General features: G+C 51.3%; 2 protein-coding genes across 6 annotated transcripts; one reads left to right on the top strand and one right to left on the bottom strand.

Annotated features, from left to right (window-relative positions):
- Positions 1 to 298: 298 nt before the first annotated feature.
- Positions 299 to 898, bottom strand: LOC125183890 (claudin-19-like). Its single transcript, XM_048073058.2, has one exon. The coding sequence runs from the start codon at positions 896 to 898 to the stop codon at positions 299 to 301; it is 600 nt and encodes a 199-aa protein (XP_047929015.1).
- Positions 899 to 2,055: 1,157 nt separating this feature from the next.
- Positions 2,056 to 15,001, top strand: CEP85 (centrosomal protein 85). Of its 5 annotated transcripts, none has more exons than XM_048073273.2 (14): positions 2,056 to 2,186; positions 3,123 to 3,195; positions 3,736 to 3,888; positions 6,073 to 6,797; positions 7,446 to 7,579; positions 8,453 to 8,570; positions 8,965 to 9,150; positions 9,515 to 9,667; positions 9,947 to 10,101; positions 10,607 to 10,730; positions 11,200 to 11,250; positions 11,335 to 11,442; positions 12,088 to 12,316; positions 12,585 to 15,001. In XM_048073273.2, exons 2-14 carry the CDS (start codon positions 3,141 to 3,143, stop codon positions 12,746 to 12,748), a joined length of 2,355 nt encoding a protein of 784 aa, XP_047929230.2. In that variant the 5' UTR covers positions 2,056 to 2,186; positions 3,123 to 3,140; the 3' UTR covers positions 12,749 to 15,001. The 5 variants fall into 5 exon arrangements, with proteins under 5 accessions (XP_047929230.2, XP_013039647.3, XP_013039648.3 ...); XM_013184193.3 differs by lacking the exon at positions 2,056 to 2,186 and adding an exon at positions 2,835 to 3,038; XM_013184194.3 differs by lacking the exon at positions 2,056 to 2,186 and adding an exon at positions 2,836 to 3,029.
- The last annotated feature ends 115 nt before the right edge of the window (positions 15,002 to 15,116 follow it).

Here is a 15,116-nt window from a genome sequence, read left to right as displayed (position 1 = left end):
GACAGAGGAGCCACAGCTGGATGTGCGGATGCTCTTTATTCGGCTAAAGCCTGTGTAAGAATTAGACCACAATCAAGTAGCAGGCAAGGAAGCGTCAACACCGGCTTCATTTCAAGTGAAAAACTACCAGCGAAGAGGTAAAGATGGGGAATGAATCCACCTTCCCCACCCAGTGACAACCCCAGGGGTGTCCAGGGGCTCTGGTCCCACGGTGGGAGGCTGAGGAGCCACCGTGACCCCATGGCGAGCAGCATGGTCCCCACGGGACCCGCAGTGGGACCCGCTCCGTCCCAGCACCTCAGTAATCCACCTCGTAAGGGGCAGCATCCGGCCCGGCGACGAACCCGCTCTTCCTGCAGAAATTGGTGGCCAAGCAGAGGCCGGCCAGCACCTCCGCCCCTCCGCCGCCCCAGCCCAGGTAGAGACACGTCCCCAGGTGGAAGCGGTCCGCCGGGGGGGTCTGCGGGCTGGCCAAGTCCTGCAGCACCCGGTGAGCCACGTAGGAAGCGGCGCCCAGGTACACGGCGCCCGCCAGCATCAGCAGGAGCCCGGCAGAGGCCACCAGGTTGCGCCGCGGCGGGGGAGCCCACCACCGCGCCCCCAGCATGGCCAGGGCGTACGCCACGGCCCCCAGCAGCAGCGAGCCCACGGTGGCAGCTCTCAGCACCAGCACGGGCCAGAACCGGGCTGCGTCCTCCGGGAACGAGCGGCAGGCTGGGCCCGGCTGGGCCAGCACCTCCACGCAGCTCTCCCAGAGGCCGTCGCTGAAGGAGACGTCGCGGGGGTACCCAGGCCGCTGGGGCAGCTCCCGCCAGCGAGGGGTGGCCGTGGCGGCCAGCAGCAGCACCCAGCCCATGGGGGCCACCACCAGGCCTGACGCCAGCGAGAGGGTCCCCATCGCTGGCCCTAGATCTCGCTGCTGCTGGGGACGGTGCTTTCCAGCCGGGGCGGGCTGTGCCCGTGGTGCTGGGGTGGGAAGGTGACCCTGCCACTGCTCATGCGGCGCTGAGGGGCCGTGGCCAGGCATAACGAAGGGCACCGCGCCCAGCGCAGCGCCGACCTTCCCGGCCCAGCGGGTGAGGGGTTGTGCTGGGGGAAGCTGCCCCACAGCGGTTCTTGGGGCCTGCGGGGACATGGGGGTCCCGAGGAGGTGGTGGGACCTTTGGGGCTGTGGGTGGGGAGCAACATGGGGGCAAGGAGGAAGGGATTGTCCTGCTCTGCTCTGGCGTAGCTTTGAGCACTGTGTGCATTTTTTTGGGTGCTGCAACATAAGGATATAAAACTGTTAGCATCCAGAGGAGGGCTATAAGAGGATGAAGGGTCTGGAGGGTGCAGTGTATGAGGAGCGGCTGAGGTGCCTCGGCTTGTTCAGCCCAGAGGAGGCTGAGGGGAGCGGAGGGGCAGGCGCTGAGCTCTGCTCCCCGGGGACGGTGACAGAACCTGGGGGAACGGCATGGAGCTGGGACAGGGGAGGGTCAGGGTGGGGGTTAGGGGAAGGTTCTGCACCCAGGGGTGGTCGGGCACTGGGACAGGCTGCCCAGGGACGTGGTCATGACACCGAGCCTGATGGAGCTCGAGGAGCATTTGGACAGTGCTCTCAGATGTAGGGTCTGGTTTTGGGGTGGTGCTGTGCGGGGCCGGGACTTAGGGACACGGTAGTGGGTGACACTGGTTGGGGGGGGGACTGTTGGAGCAGGTGAGCTTGGAGGTGCTCTCCAGCTTTAATGACTTTTGGGGGTTCCTTCTCTAAATTTCATGACTTTAGGGTTCCTTTTCCAAATTTAATTATTTTAGGGTTCCAACGTTAATGACCACAGGATTCCCTGCCCCCTGTGGGCCTAGGCAGCTGGGGGGGCGGGCTGCGGCCCCGTTGCTAGGCAACGCCTCCCCTCCATTGCTAAGCAACGGCCCCCCTCCGCCTCTACACTGCGCAGGCGCACGGGCACAGCCGGCGCCCCTCCTTCCCCGAGGCCCCGCCCTACGGGTGGCCGCCGCGGACACTTTCCTTCCGCTAACCGCCGCCGGGGCGGGGAATCGGCGTGGGGACAGCCAATGAGCGATGGGAAGGGGCGGGGCCGTTGCGCCTGATAGGCTGCGAGGGAAGATGCCGTGCCTTGGCCCCGCCCCCCCGCCGGGGCTGTAACGGTCGCGGCGCGCGGGGAGCGCGGGCGCAGCCGCGGAGCCAGGTGAGGGCAGGGCTCGGCCCGGCGGGGGCAGCGCGGCCCCCCTGAGGTGAAACCGGCCCCGTGAGGTGATACCGGGCCCCCACCCGGCCCCCCTGAGGTGAAACCGGCCCCCCTGAGGTGAAACCAGCCCCCCCGGGCCGGCCGACCCCCGCCTCAGCCCCCCCCCCCGGCGCCTCAGGCCGGGCGCTGCCCCCTTCCCCTCACGGCCCGGGCCCGTCCCCCGCTGCGGGAGCGGCCCCGGGCCCGCTGCTGGCGCTGGGAACACGGCCGGGGGCTCCTCTGCGGGCGCTGCGAGCGCTTTGGCCGCTTTGGCTCTGGCATTGCCCGGCGCACGCTGGAGTTTGTCCCCCTCAGGGTCCCGCTGCAGTGCTGGGGAGCGAGGGAATTCCGTTTCCTCAGGAAACCCATCGCCCCAAGCATAAATAGATAAATCTCACTTTGGGGTAGGTGCTGACGGGCGGTCGCGGTACGTAACGCGGAGTTCTTTCTGCGTGTAGTTGCTCAGTGACCTCCACAGAGGGCAGGAACGAACTGTGTTGGATTTAAGACTTTTAAAGGGAAATTTCCAGTCGCTGTAAGAGCCGGTGCATAGATGCCATGGTGACTGATGCTCTATAAATAACTGCAATGGGTATAACACATGCCCCGGTTGAAAGGCGCTGCTGAGCAGCTGCGTACCTGGAGAATGTTGCAAACAGGAACTCTCCTCAGTTCTCAGGCACGAAGAAATCCTGCAAAAATTGCTCGCTTTTAAGAACTGCCTCTGTTGCTGCAGAGATGAAGCAGTGATGCCCTCGGGGGATGCTAATTAAATCTGCAATGCTGCGTTACTCTGGACGAAGGGTAGCTGATGTGTGTGTACGCTGTGCTTGGTCAGTGGGAGCAGGGTTTGGTTTGTACTCATTTAAAGTATGGTTTTTATTTATTGCCTTGTAGTTGACTGGAGCAAATAAGATGGCTGCTCTTGAGAAACACCCAGACCTGAGGCTCCAGCAGAACAGTCCATCGGGTAAGGGCAGTCTTTTCTTTAAAGCCGCGCTGCTGTGGGATCCTGTATCCCTGAGGAGATATGACCCTGGGAAGAGTTATTTACCAAAAGCTTTTTAATAAAAGACAATGTCCTGTTCCTGCCAAGTTAAATCATCGTGTGGGTATCCAAGGGTAGACCATCGTTTGATAATGGACCCATCTATTGAATAACAACTGATAAATTGAGAAGAGTTCTTAACAACTAATGCAAGAATGTAGCTTTACCATTAATAGTATTGCCACGTGCCAACACTGCTCCTAATTATCAGAGTGTCAGTTTAGTGTAGTATCACCAAACTTATCAGTGGGAGTATAATTTATTGCTGTTTGTTCTGACTTCCTTAACAAGATTGATTTTTTTTTTATATCTGTTGATATTATTTGACCTCCTTGTGCTTACAAAAGAGATTTCTTTAGCAACAATACTAAGGGTAATTAAGTACGGCTTATTAAATTGTATAGTAAAAGGCTTTTCAGTCTGTTGGCTAATACATAAACATCACTGCCTTTTTCTCTCTAGCTCCCAGCCCCACTCAGAAGAGTCGTTTCTCAGAGACCGACTGGAAGACGCCGATGTTGTCCGTGAAGTTCCAGAGCCGCATCAGTCGCTGCTCGAGTGTGGCCGACAGCGGGGATGCAGGCATTGGGACCTCCTGCTCAGACAGCACAGAAGGTGGTTGTCAGCACGGCATCACACAGTAACGGTCCCAGGTTTTTGGTTTTCTTAAGACCAACAAGCATTAAACGGCCCAATATTACCGAACCCCAGAGAATGTAGAACTCGGAGGGAGCAGTATTTGTAGTGATGTTTAGAGACCATTTAAAAATCAGTGCTTAACTGCACAGATATGCTGCCTAAAATACAGATAAGTAATTAAGGAAATCACTTTTTCTCCAGGCTAGCTTGCTTGTCTTTTAACTGTAATAAGCATTTTTAACTGACTAGAGGGCCATATCGGTGACTTGCTGTTTGATACTGGTGTATGGGTGATTTAGTCTTGTGTACTTTTTTAACAAATCATTTATAGCTGCCTCTAGAGACTTAAGGTCAGTGTGCCTTTGTGCGTAAGTTCTGTCAGCGTTAAAGTTGTGTGCTTCTTCCTGGAAAGTGCTGGAGTCTTGCACTCAGCTAAAGCATGTGAAGTGGAACTGCTTGACCTGGTGTTCCCTCGTGCTTGTATTTTCATCTTCGTTCACGAGAGTGACATAAAACGCTGTTGATTCACTGCTTCTTCTTCCAGCAGTGAGGAAGTTTGCGTTATTTAAAGCAATATACTTCACCCATTTGTGCGTTTCACAAGCTGCCCTGTGTCTTTTGAGTGAGCTACAGATCTTAATATCTGTGAGGTGAAATGAAGGCTTTTAAAAGCCTTCGCCCGTGGAAATATTACTAAAGGGTGTGTTTAAGAGTCTCTTCCAGCCTTTCTCAGGATAATAAAGCTCCCAGTTGTATGCTGAGGGCAGGGGAGGTGATGTTTCTTTGGGAAATTGCCCTTCTGAATATCACAGAGCGATAGCCTTCTTTCTTAGAGCTTAGGCTGAATTGCAGCACCGAAAGCTGGCTGAGCCACGCTGACTTTCAGGTCAGTTCATCGCTTAGAAATGTTGTTGTGATGACCCTTAGCACATTCAGGGAACCGATTCCAGCATCCGCACGTGGCGTGCTGGTCAGTGAAATCAAGTTCCTGATAGTGACACTGGGGGATAAATTTAGGGGCTGTAAAAGGAAACTGTACTGTCTCTCCGCTGTTTGCCAAGGTGAACGTACTTGGGACTGCTTGGTAGCACGGTGTTCTCTGGAGTTCCTGGGCACAGCCAAGCAGTGTCTGAAGAGATTCCCCCCCACGCTTTCTGCTCATTTTTGAGGAAAGGGTCCTGTGCCTTTATCGTGATAGTTTTCTGTGGCTTGGTGATGGTCTTTGCAGAACCTGGTTTCAGTCATCTTCAGATTGTTACCTTTTATTCCTCCTTGTAGCGGTGGTTATAACCACAGGGAAGGGTGACCTTGCAGTCCTGACCTTGGATTAAAGAAACATCATATGGGGATGGGCCTTTAGCCAAACTCATGAAGAAAACAAGCTTGTGTATCCGGGAGAAACCTGAAATTAGTGTGATACACGATGTGTCGGGACGAGGAGAGGAAACAGGCGTTTTGGTGTTTGCTTTTCTCAGCTCTTGCTGTTGCTGTATTGAAATCTGAGAGCTGCTAAGAATAACCCTACGCAGCCAGGTTTGGTGTCTGTCTGACAGGACAGGCTCACGTCGGGGTGCGTTTGCTGTATCTCATTTCCTGTGGCAATATTCGAGAGCCATTCCTATAGCCTCTGGAAAAAGCTTTTTTCCTGCTGCGTCCTGGAGGAGTTCGAAGGTCAACTACCTGGTGATGTAGTGTTCAGCTATGTTTGAAGCTCATCATGGGCTTAGTGGAGTCTCCAGTTAGCTTTGGTTACAATTCAGAGTCGCTGAGCTGTGGGACGGGCAGAGCAGAATCAAGGTCTCAGTGTTCAGCTGAGTAAGTTTCAGCCTTTTTATTCAATTTAAAGGGCTTGGTTTCTATGTGTGTTGAAAGATAACCTTATTAACTTAGGATTATGTTTGAGTAGCTAGTGTATTAGCTAGCTAGAGTCAGTTAAAAATGTGTACTGATCTAAATGTGGGTTCTACCTGTGGTTTTACTGTGGTAGGAAAATGTCAACAGGCTCCTGAAACTTGTAGCGAGGGGGAACACAGATGTGCCTTGGTTGTGCTTTTGTATGGGGGAAAGGTTCACTTTTTTAGATTCTTTAGGAAAGTTGTCCAGCTGTTCGCGCAGGCTATTTTCAGGATTGTAATTAAAGCATCGCTCTTCTTTCCCTAGACTTTTGCAATTCCAGTAACGGTTCCTCATTCCAGCCCATCAAAACCCAAGTGACCATCCCGACAGCCCATGTTATGCCATCCACGTTGGGTGCCTCGCCCTCCAAGCTGTGCTTGGCAGGGGAGCAGAGCTGTTCGCAGAGTACTTCCAAAACTGCTATGCCAGGTTCGGCTTCTGAACACGCAGGACTCATGAGAAACGGAGACTTTAGTGCCGGGAAGTCATCTCAGGTGCCGCCCAGGGATCTCTTGCGTCTCTACGGGACTTCAGGGGAAAATGGTTTTGAGCAATCCTGGCATCCTGTTTCTGATCACATGAGAACAGAAGATACTTGGAAGTTTGACACCCCTGCCATTGAGCGCACCCTTAATCAGTCTGTCTTTCTGGATAGTTTGTGCGCCGACCCTCTCCACAGGTTTCAGAAGTTCAATCCGAACTCCGGGGCAGCTGAAGCAGGGAAGGAACATTATAAGGTGCTGCCAGAGAGCAAGCAGGCTGCAGGGGCTAATGGAGTCTGTGAAACCCAGGACGGAACGTGGCCAAATGGCGGCAGGCTGATGCCAACGGGACTCCAGGCTAACAATTTCTTTTCAAAACCAGTAACTCCTTCGTCTCGATCTTGGATGCAAGACACCTGCGCGCTACATCCGCATGAGAGGGTCTGCGAGCTCAGTGCTTGGAAACAACAGCTGGAGAACGTGCGGTTGCAAATAGAGCAAATGCAGGTAGGGGGCACGGGGTGTGAATGTGCCAGTTTGAAACTCTTCCTCTCTTCAATCGTGAATCGTTGTTTCGGACTTGCGAAGCATGGGAGAAAATGTCTCCTGCTTCTCCCCATCTTACATTAAAAGTGTCCTAATTACCTGTTTTTACAACATGGGGGTATCACGGGTATCACTTGACATGCTGCTTATGCTGAGCGGTCCTTTATTATGTTGCAGCACTGCACATCGCTTTGGTTCGGATCAAGAGGTGAATATTCTGTCCACCAGAAACTGCAAGAAAACTCATCAGTTTCCAGAAGTTCTTAGTGGTTTATAGAATAATTTGATTCCATATGTACGAGTTAGGAAGCAGATTGTCTCAAAAGATGCCGTTGATTTTTTAGAGAGAAAGTTTGTTTATTGCCTCCTACCAGCTGTACCCTAATGGAGACAAATTGTTTCCAGCGAGCTAGCGCAGTGATCTAAAATTATTTGTTAATCTCCAGTTGTGCTTGGGCAAAGTTACTCGTTCTTGGACATCAACAGAGACTGAAATAGCTGTGTCCTGGCATGCAGATGAGCACACTGTGTGCAAAATAGCTCTAGCAATGTTGCAATTACCTCTGCGGAGCATAAACCTCTCCCTCATTATTTTGTCTCCTCTTTCAGTTACAAAACGGAGGTGCCTGCCACCACCCCTCCCTGTATTCTCCTTCACTACCTGCACCTGATCCAGCCCAGTGGATCAATATCCTGAACTCCAATGAAAACCTGCTCAAGGAGAAAGAGCTCCTTATTGACAGGTGAGGGCTTGATACTGGTGCGTAGTTTAAGGACTTGCATATTTCTGTTTGGAAAGGGACGGTTTTGAAAATACCAACGAAAGTTCATGTCTCTGAGTCCTTTTAACCTGAATGATCTTTCTTGTTCTCTAAAGAACACAGTGACCTTTGAGAACAGTCTGCTATTCTCACACGCTCTCCTGCCCTTTGTCATGGAAGTGGGATGGTGACCCATAAGGGTTCAAATAAAGCAGTTTTGGTTATAATTTTCTGTGTTTTATAACAAATAAAGATTTTTGTTTACATCACAGTTATGCAGAATGTCGAAACTACCGCCTCTTTCCTTGAGGAGCTTCTGGGAGCTCTTGGCGATAATTATTTCAAATTTGTTCTTTGTGAGTTTGGGCTGGCAAGGAACACTTCTAGCTAATGCTGGTGGTCTGTATGCTTTTTGAAAAAGTTAGTTTTAAAGAAAACTGCCTTCAGCATTTGGACTGTAAATACCTCTTCTGTTTGCTCATTCTGAGTCCCCTGTTTGTTAATTTCACTCAAAGATCCACAGTCAAGCTGGATTCTCCGGAACGTGCAGGGCTTGCTGTGTTTTATGCACAACTGCTGCTGTGGGGAGTGGTGCAGGAATTTTTTTTAAGGGAAGAGACAGAAGAAAAGTTTGTGTAAATTGTGAAGAGGTCAAAAATGAGTAACTTTCAGATTACTTCTCTGCGGGCCAGTTCTGAGTTGTAGGGCTGTCTTTCCTCTGTGCTTGTCATTATATCAAGCATTAGAGTTGCTGTGGCTCCGTTTATGTTGTTTTGCTCTTTACTACCATTAAAAAGAAGGTGTATGTTTGAGAACAGCGTATCATCTGTTTTGGTTGGTTTTGTTTCTTTACAGGCAAAGGCAGCACATATCCCAGTTGGAGCAGAAGGTCCGGGAAAGTGAACTGCAGGTTCACAGTGCCCTGCTTGGCTGTGCAGCGCCCTATGGAGATGTCTACATGTTGAGAATGCAGGTAATTAGGTGCAATAGGCTGTGAGGGGGAAATATGTATTGAATCCCCTGGTCCTACCGCTTCTCATTAGGTATTTTCTGAGTAGGAGGGCTACGCAGAGTATAATTATCCTTTGTGTGTGGTCCTGATTATCTGACATCTCTGAGAGCGGCTGTGACTCTAGAGATTTCAAGCCCTGAAGCACTGAGGTTTGTTTAGAAGCTGTGCTAGTGTTGCAAGTGCCTGGCAGCACTACGACAAGTGTTATTTCTTGCTATGTATAAGGTGGGCTGAGCGATGCTTGGATATTAGGAGGGCTTAGCCACAGCTCTGAGACAAGCCGGCTGCTTAGTGCCAGTTTCTAACTAACTGTTAGCTCTGACGGACGGAACTCACAGGCTGTCTGTGTTTGCAGGAGCTGCAACGGGAGAACACGTTTCTCCGAGCACAGTTCGCAGAGAAGACTGAATCCCTCAGTAAGGAAAAGATTGAATTGGAGAGAAAACTGGCTGCTGCAGAGGTGGATGCAAAGCTGATCCGAGAAACGCTGAAGGAAACTATGCAGAAACATGCAGAGGAGTTAAAGAAGCAGGAAGAAAGGGTATGATCCCATTGCTCTAGAGTTGAGATGTCTCTTCTTTAAGAAGCCAAAATTCATCACAGTGCCTTGGCGAATGAAAGCTTTCCATGGAAATGTAGTATTGTAGGTATTTTCTGATCTCCGTGTAGAGTGCTTTGGTTTATAAGCAAAACCCCTTCCTCCAGTAGTTAGAAGTATTTCAGCACCTCTTCTTTTAACCAGAGAAGAAGCCTGTCTTTAAGTGAGCAGAGATGGTGCTGAGGTAAGGTGGTCTTGCATTTTGAGGTTGAGTGCTGTGCAAACAGGTAAATGAGTGGGCATATAGAGGACTAAAGAACAGACAAGAAATTATATAAACTAATCTTGTATATAACCATCCCTGCAGATAAAGGGAAGAGACAAACACATTAATAATCTTAAAAAGAAATGCCAGAAGGAATCTGAACAAAACAGGGAGAGGCAACAGAGAATCGAGACCCTGGAACGATACCTGGCTGATCTGCCAACTCTTGAGGACCACCAGAAACAGAGTCAGAAGGTAAAACCTTCTCTGAGTAATGATGTTGTCTTGTTACTTCTCTGAGTTGTCTCTTCAGATACTTGCTCAGGTGGCTTTTCTAGATCCACAAATAATCCCTTGTGTAGCTGCCCACGTTAAGCTGCAGTCTGCCCTTTTTGGAGGACAAATGTTCTGAGCTGTAGCTCAGAATGGCCACACAAGTAGTAAAAAAATCTGCCTTGTGAGTGTGGCCGAAACATGTTGTGTGTATGTGTTGAAATGCCTGGGAGACCTCTAGAGTTGTGATTGTCTTTGCAGCTAAAGGAATCTGAACTGAAGAGTACTGCTCTGCAAGAAACAGTGCTGGCACTGGAAACAGAGCTTGGAGATGTCCGGGCTGCGTTCAGGGAGCAAGAGATGCAGCTGGAAACCCAAAAACACAAGGAACTGGAGCTTCTTTCTACTGTGCGCAGGTAAAAATCTGGAGGATTAGAACAAGCTTCATCTTAGGACTGAAGCAGTAGCTGCCCGAGGACAGTGATAATTCAGCACAGCCACTGTCCCACCTCTCAGAACTGGGTTACCATTGATTCGTGATGATTATGTGACCACTCACCAAAGCACTGTGCAAATTCTGCATGCCAAGAGTGGAGGGTGGGAGCAGAACAAAATAGCTGAAGGAAACAGTGGCTCCTCTTTGTCACATGAGTTTCTCTCGTGGTTATTGGTCTCAGTGTAACTCTCTGGAAAAACAGATCTGTGGCCTTCAGTCCTTAGGTCTCTGTAAATGTTATGCCCAGGGCTGTGTCCAGGGAGGGGGAGTGCTTCTTTCACAGCTCTTCTGGTCTGCAAGCTGGGACGCAAACAGGTTGACACTGACATCTGCTATGAAAAGCATTTGCTTCCTCATGTTGTCGAGAGAGGGAAACACCCCACATAAAGTTGTTTCTTTTTCCCATGGTGTTCTGCTAATTTCAGCTTGCAGGACAAGGTGCAGCAGTGTGTCAAGAATGTGGAGAGAGGGCCTCTTGCACAGGATGGGGAGAAACAACAGAAGATAGAAAATGACTCTCTGAAGAAAGAATGTGACTGTCTCAAGAAGGTAACAGGCCCTCCCAACCAGGAACCACACTCTTTTTTTCCTTCCACTGAGTCACTAGGCACAAAAAATGAAATCAGGGACTTCTGCATTAGTAGGCAGTTAACAACTGCATTAAAACAGCAGTTTCTGGAGTTCTAAACAGAGAAGTTTTAAGAGTTTTAAGAACTGGTCTTGGTGCGATAACCATGCACTCACTCGTAGGATAACACTAGAGAGAAGTTGCAGAATACAGAGAAAGGCGGAGGAAAACCACAAGAATGCAACTTCACCAGTCTTTTTATAGCTGATATATCTTTCATCGGGTGCCTTTTATCGGGGAATCGAGGTCCTCTACTAACAGGCAGTAATTAAAGCAGTAAGTGGATAGGAATGAGGAGGAGAGGGGACGCTGTCCTACTGGAGGAGAAGTCTTGGTGTTATTGCTGGAAGTCTGTGTGGCCAGTTCATATGTCTCTGCTTTTGATTCCAGATTGTGGACAAACAGCAGAAGAAGATGGAGCAGTTGTCTTTGCAAGTAAAGGTGAGGGCTGACTGTGGAGGCAACTAGAAATTGAACCTGCTATAAAGCAAGTTAGACTTACTGTTTTCCCATGCTCTGTTCCAGAACCTGGAAGAACAGGTGGCCCAGGAAGAGGGGACAAGCCAAGCTCTGAAAGAGGAGGCAATGAGAAGGGAAAACGCACTGCAGCAGCTCCGGACTGCTGTGAAAGAGGTCAGAGTGGTGTAGAACACCTGAGCATGGCAGTTGAATGAACAGCGGATTATGTGTTTTAGTAATGCCTTTAATTCGCAGTCAACAGCACAACCTCTCCTGCTTCCTGTTGCTCTGTCAGTGCTCTGAAAAGAGTTCCTTGCTGTTCCAAAACAGGAGCAGAAAGCCAGTTTCAGCTGGGGCTGTGGGTTGTGCTGGAGAGCACTGAAGCAGCCAGCTGGGGGCAGTAAGGCAGTGAGCAGGAGCCCGAACTCCCTGCAGCCCTGGCTGAAGGGCAGGGCTGAGCCCCAGTCTCAAGCCTAAAAGGAACCTAAGCATGGTGGCAGCCCTTGTGGGAAGGGAAGGCCAACGTTGGGGTGAGAGGCTGGTGCACAACTTCCTGAAAGGCTCTCTGCTGCTTCGCACCTCAGCAGGGATGGTATAGCACCACGGTGCAGCTGTCTGAGCCAGGAAAGCAGACTGCTCACACCCTGTGTAGGACTGCCGCTTGCTCGCTCTCTCATCTAGTGAGAGTCTGGAGGGCTCGATATAGAAACCTGCTCCTCCTGTCCTCGGTGTTCCCATCGTGGAGCAGTTGTTATGTTGCTGTGAAGTGCTCTTGTTCTGTACTAAGTGACCACTAATCTGCTGCGGCCACTTGTTCAGCTTTCAGTGCAGAACCAGGATCTCATTGAGAAGAACCTGACCCTTCAGGAACGACTGCGGCAGGCAGAGCTAACGACTCAGCCGCTGCCTGCTGAGACAGCCCACCTTGCCCAGGAGCTGCACGCCGAGCTGGCCAGCTGCCTGCAGGATTTGCAGTCTGTCTACAGCATTGTCACTCAGAGGGCGCAGGGCAAGGATCCCAATCTCTCCCTGCTCCTGGGCATTCGATGTAAGTATGCGGAGTGATGGCATAGCAAACCCTCTGGCTCATGTGCTGCAATAGAATTAAGTACCTCACATAAAGCATGGAAGGTTCTCATCTTTCTGGGCTTCTGAACCTTCCTTCTGTAGTTAGCATGCTGTAAAGATGCATGCTGTAACAACTAAATGATAAGTAGTACCTCTGCTGCAAACACGCGTTGTTTTTCTGTGTCGCTTGCTAATGACCCTTGGTCAGAATTGCGTGTCTGAGGTAACTCCTTTCTCTGACTCCCCAGCTGCACAGTACTCAGCTAAGGAGAAGGATGACCTGCTGAGCCCCGATGTGCTTGCAAAAAAACTGGTGGAGGTAAAACAGCTTCACAAAGAGGTGGAGGACTTGAGGACGGCGATATCTGACAGATATGCTCAGGACATGGGAGACAACTGCATCACTCAGTAAAGAACTCTCCCCAAAGTAAGACAGGAAACGAAGACTTGAAACTCTCGGGAGACTAGAGCTCCTGCAACCGAAAACCTATTCAGCACTTTACCATCCCTACGCTTGGGTACAAGACGTGGCTTATCCATGAGAAATCAGGGGGGTTGTTGCCAGAAGCGTTGAGCTGCTGACTGGCTAACTGGAATCATTCAGGGCTTCGGTGTCGGGCTTTGCAGTAGCTTTGATCTTGTGGAATGTGTTTGTGCTGTATTTGCTGGAGCTGGTGTGGTCTCCGACTCTGGGAGATGAATTCTGAATAGCCTTCCAGGCATGTCAAACGCTGAACATGCAAATGTGACAGTTAAAACCAACACTAAAAGGAAACAGATGCCCTGGTCTTTCTGATAAATTCTCTGTGCAGATCCTGTGCAACTTGTAAGACCGGAGTATTATCAGGGTGTTTGGGGGAATTCTGGATTTTGTAGGCAGGCAGGTGTGCTAGTTATACCACTGCTAATTACACGAAGGTGCTACAGGCTTCTCAGATGCTCTGTGCGCAGTTCTGGCTTGGATACTTGCGTAGCCGTGCGCGGAACAGGACCTGCTTTGCTCAGGTAGATGCAACCAGAGTCTTCTGGTAGCCAGCAGAAGTTAGGGAATAAAGCAACACTAAAAAAAGACTCCAAATGCTCCCCCTGAGCCCTGTTACCCCCAGAAGCCTTAAGCCTTTTATCCCCCTTGAAATGGCACTCCGAGTGTGAGTTATGCTTCAGCCCGCAGAGGAAGCAGATTGATGCTGAAGTGCCTTAATGTGCTAGAGAAACTTCCTGTCCACGCGCTGCCTTGTGCCTAATGCATCTGCTGGCAGGGCGAGGAGTGGCTGTTTCTTGGAAGCAGCCTTTAGAGCCATCACAAACCATCTGCAGAGCCTTGAATGTACGGAGCCCCTGCCTGAGCTGCAGGGGGGGCCCTGCTGCAGGCCAGTGGGGAGACGCCTCTGCTTGGGTCTCTGCTTGTTAGGGAGAAAGCCATTCCAGTCCTGAGAGGCAGCAGGATTGTACAGCTGGGTCCGAGAGCTCTTCCTGATCCTGGCGAGGCTCTGACTTTGTTCTAGTGCCCCTGCTTCTCTGGTTGCTCCCGACTCTTGTCCTAAATAATTGGATTTCTAAATCAATCAGCATGGGGTGCAGCTCATTTTGTCACAGCCTCCTGGATCTGAGTGGCAACTTCTCGGTACTGAGTGTTGATGAGCCAATGCTGTGGTGCTGAGGGTGAAACTTGTTTTGGTTGCCGTCTCACTCTTGACTCACAAGCTAAGAGACAGTGATAAAATAGGGGAAAAATGCTGCTGAAACTTCTGCCCGTTCAGATGTTCTTGGTTTGTGCTGGGGCTCTGAGCCCCACCTTTAGGAGAAATGTTCTTGTTATTCCTTTGAGTTAAAAGTTAAGACCAAATCTGTTTTGTTCTTGGAGTTTGGCTACCACAGGTGATGAATTGGTTAGTGTGCCATCCCACAGCACAGCTTGTGGAGCTCTCAGCGTCTGATGTATTATTACACTTCTGGCTGTGTCTGTCCCCAGACTGCTGGTGCCATGTCCTGAGCTGACTGTGGGCCGAGGCTGTTTCTTGAAGTCACTTGTCCTGGCTGCTGGGAGCTCTCCAGGCACAGGAGGCAGGGCAGCGCCAGCTCTGCGGGCTGCTCTCCGGCAGGCCGGCGGTACGCCCTTCTCCCCACATTGTCCTCGGGGTGCTGGCAGATTTAATTCCCAGGTGCTGCGCGGGGACACGCGTGCCCCTACAAAACTGGCTGTGCAAATGGGATCACAGCACAGAACCCTCACCTCAGCCCGTGCTCGCAGCCTCACGTCTGGCCCTGTGCTGGCTGCGTGGGCTCGGGCCCCTTCCCCGAGCCCTGGCTTCGGTGTCGCTCAGGTCGTGTTATTCCCTTTGGGGAAGAGAAATGCCCGTGTCGTTATCCTGCAAAACCGGACCGTTGGCTTAAAACGACGATTCCCGTTCGCGTCCGTGTGCCTGCCAGCCCCCGGGTGGGGGAAATGTTGGACCTTTCTTTGCACAGCACCCGGGGCCGGGGCGGCGGGCCCCCGGCCCTCGCCTTGCCCCGCTGCCCGTGCAGCGTGTTCCCGTGCCTCGCTCCGGCCAGCCCCGCGTTGCGGTTTTGTCGAGCCGAGCGCAGGTGCGTTTATACGAGCGTTTGTCTTCCCCACTTGTTTGTACCGAGTATTTTGAGTATAAAATAAAGCTGCTCTGCTCCACTCGTGCAAAGCGGTCCTGGGGGGCAGGGTAAGGACCGGGGGGGGGGGGGGGGGGGGTAGGGCTCCGCCCGGCGCTGCGCTCGCTGGGGCGCGGCGGGGCGGTGGCGGCGGCTCC

The sequence above is a fragment of the Anser cygnoides genome, chromosome 24 (genome assembly GCF_040182565.1).
Source record: "Anser cygnoides isolate HZ-2024a breed goose chromosome 24, Taihu_goose_T2T_genome, whole genome shotgun sequence".
Taxonomy (NCBI): Eukaryota; Metazoa; Chordata; class Aves; order Anseriformes; family Anatidae; genus Anser; species Anser cygnoides.
The sequence above is the reverse complement of the archived record's forward strand: the minus strand, read 5'-3'. Positions and strand labels throughout refer to the sequence as shown.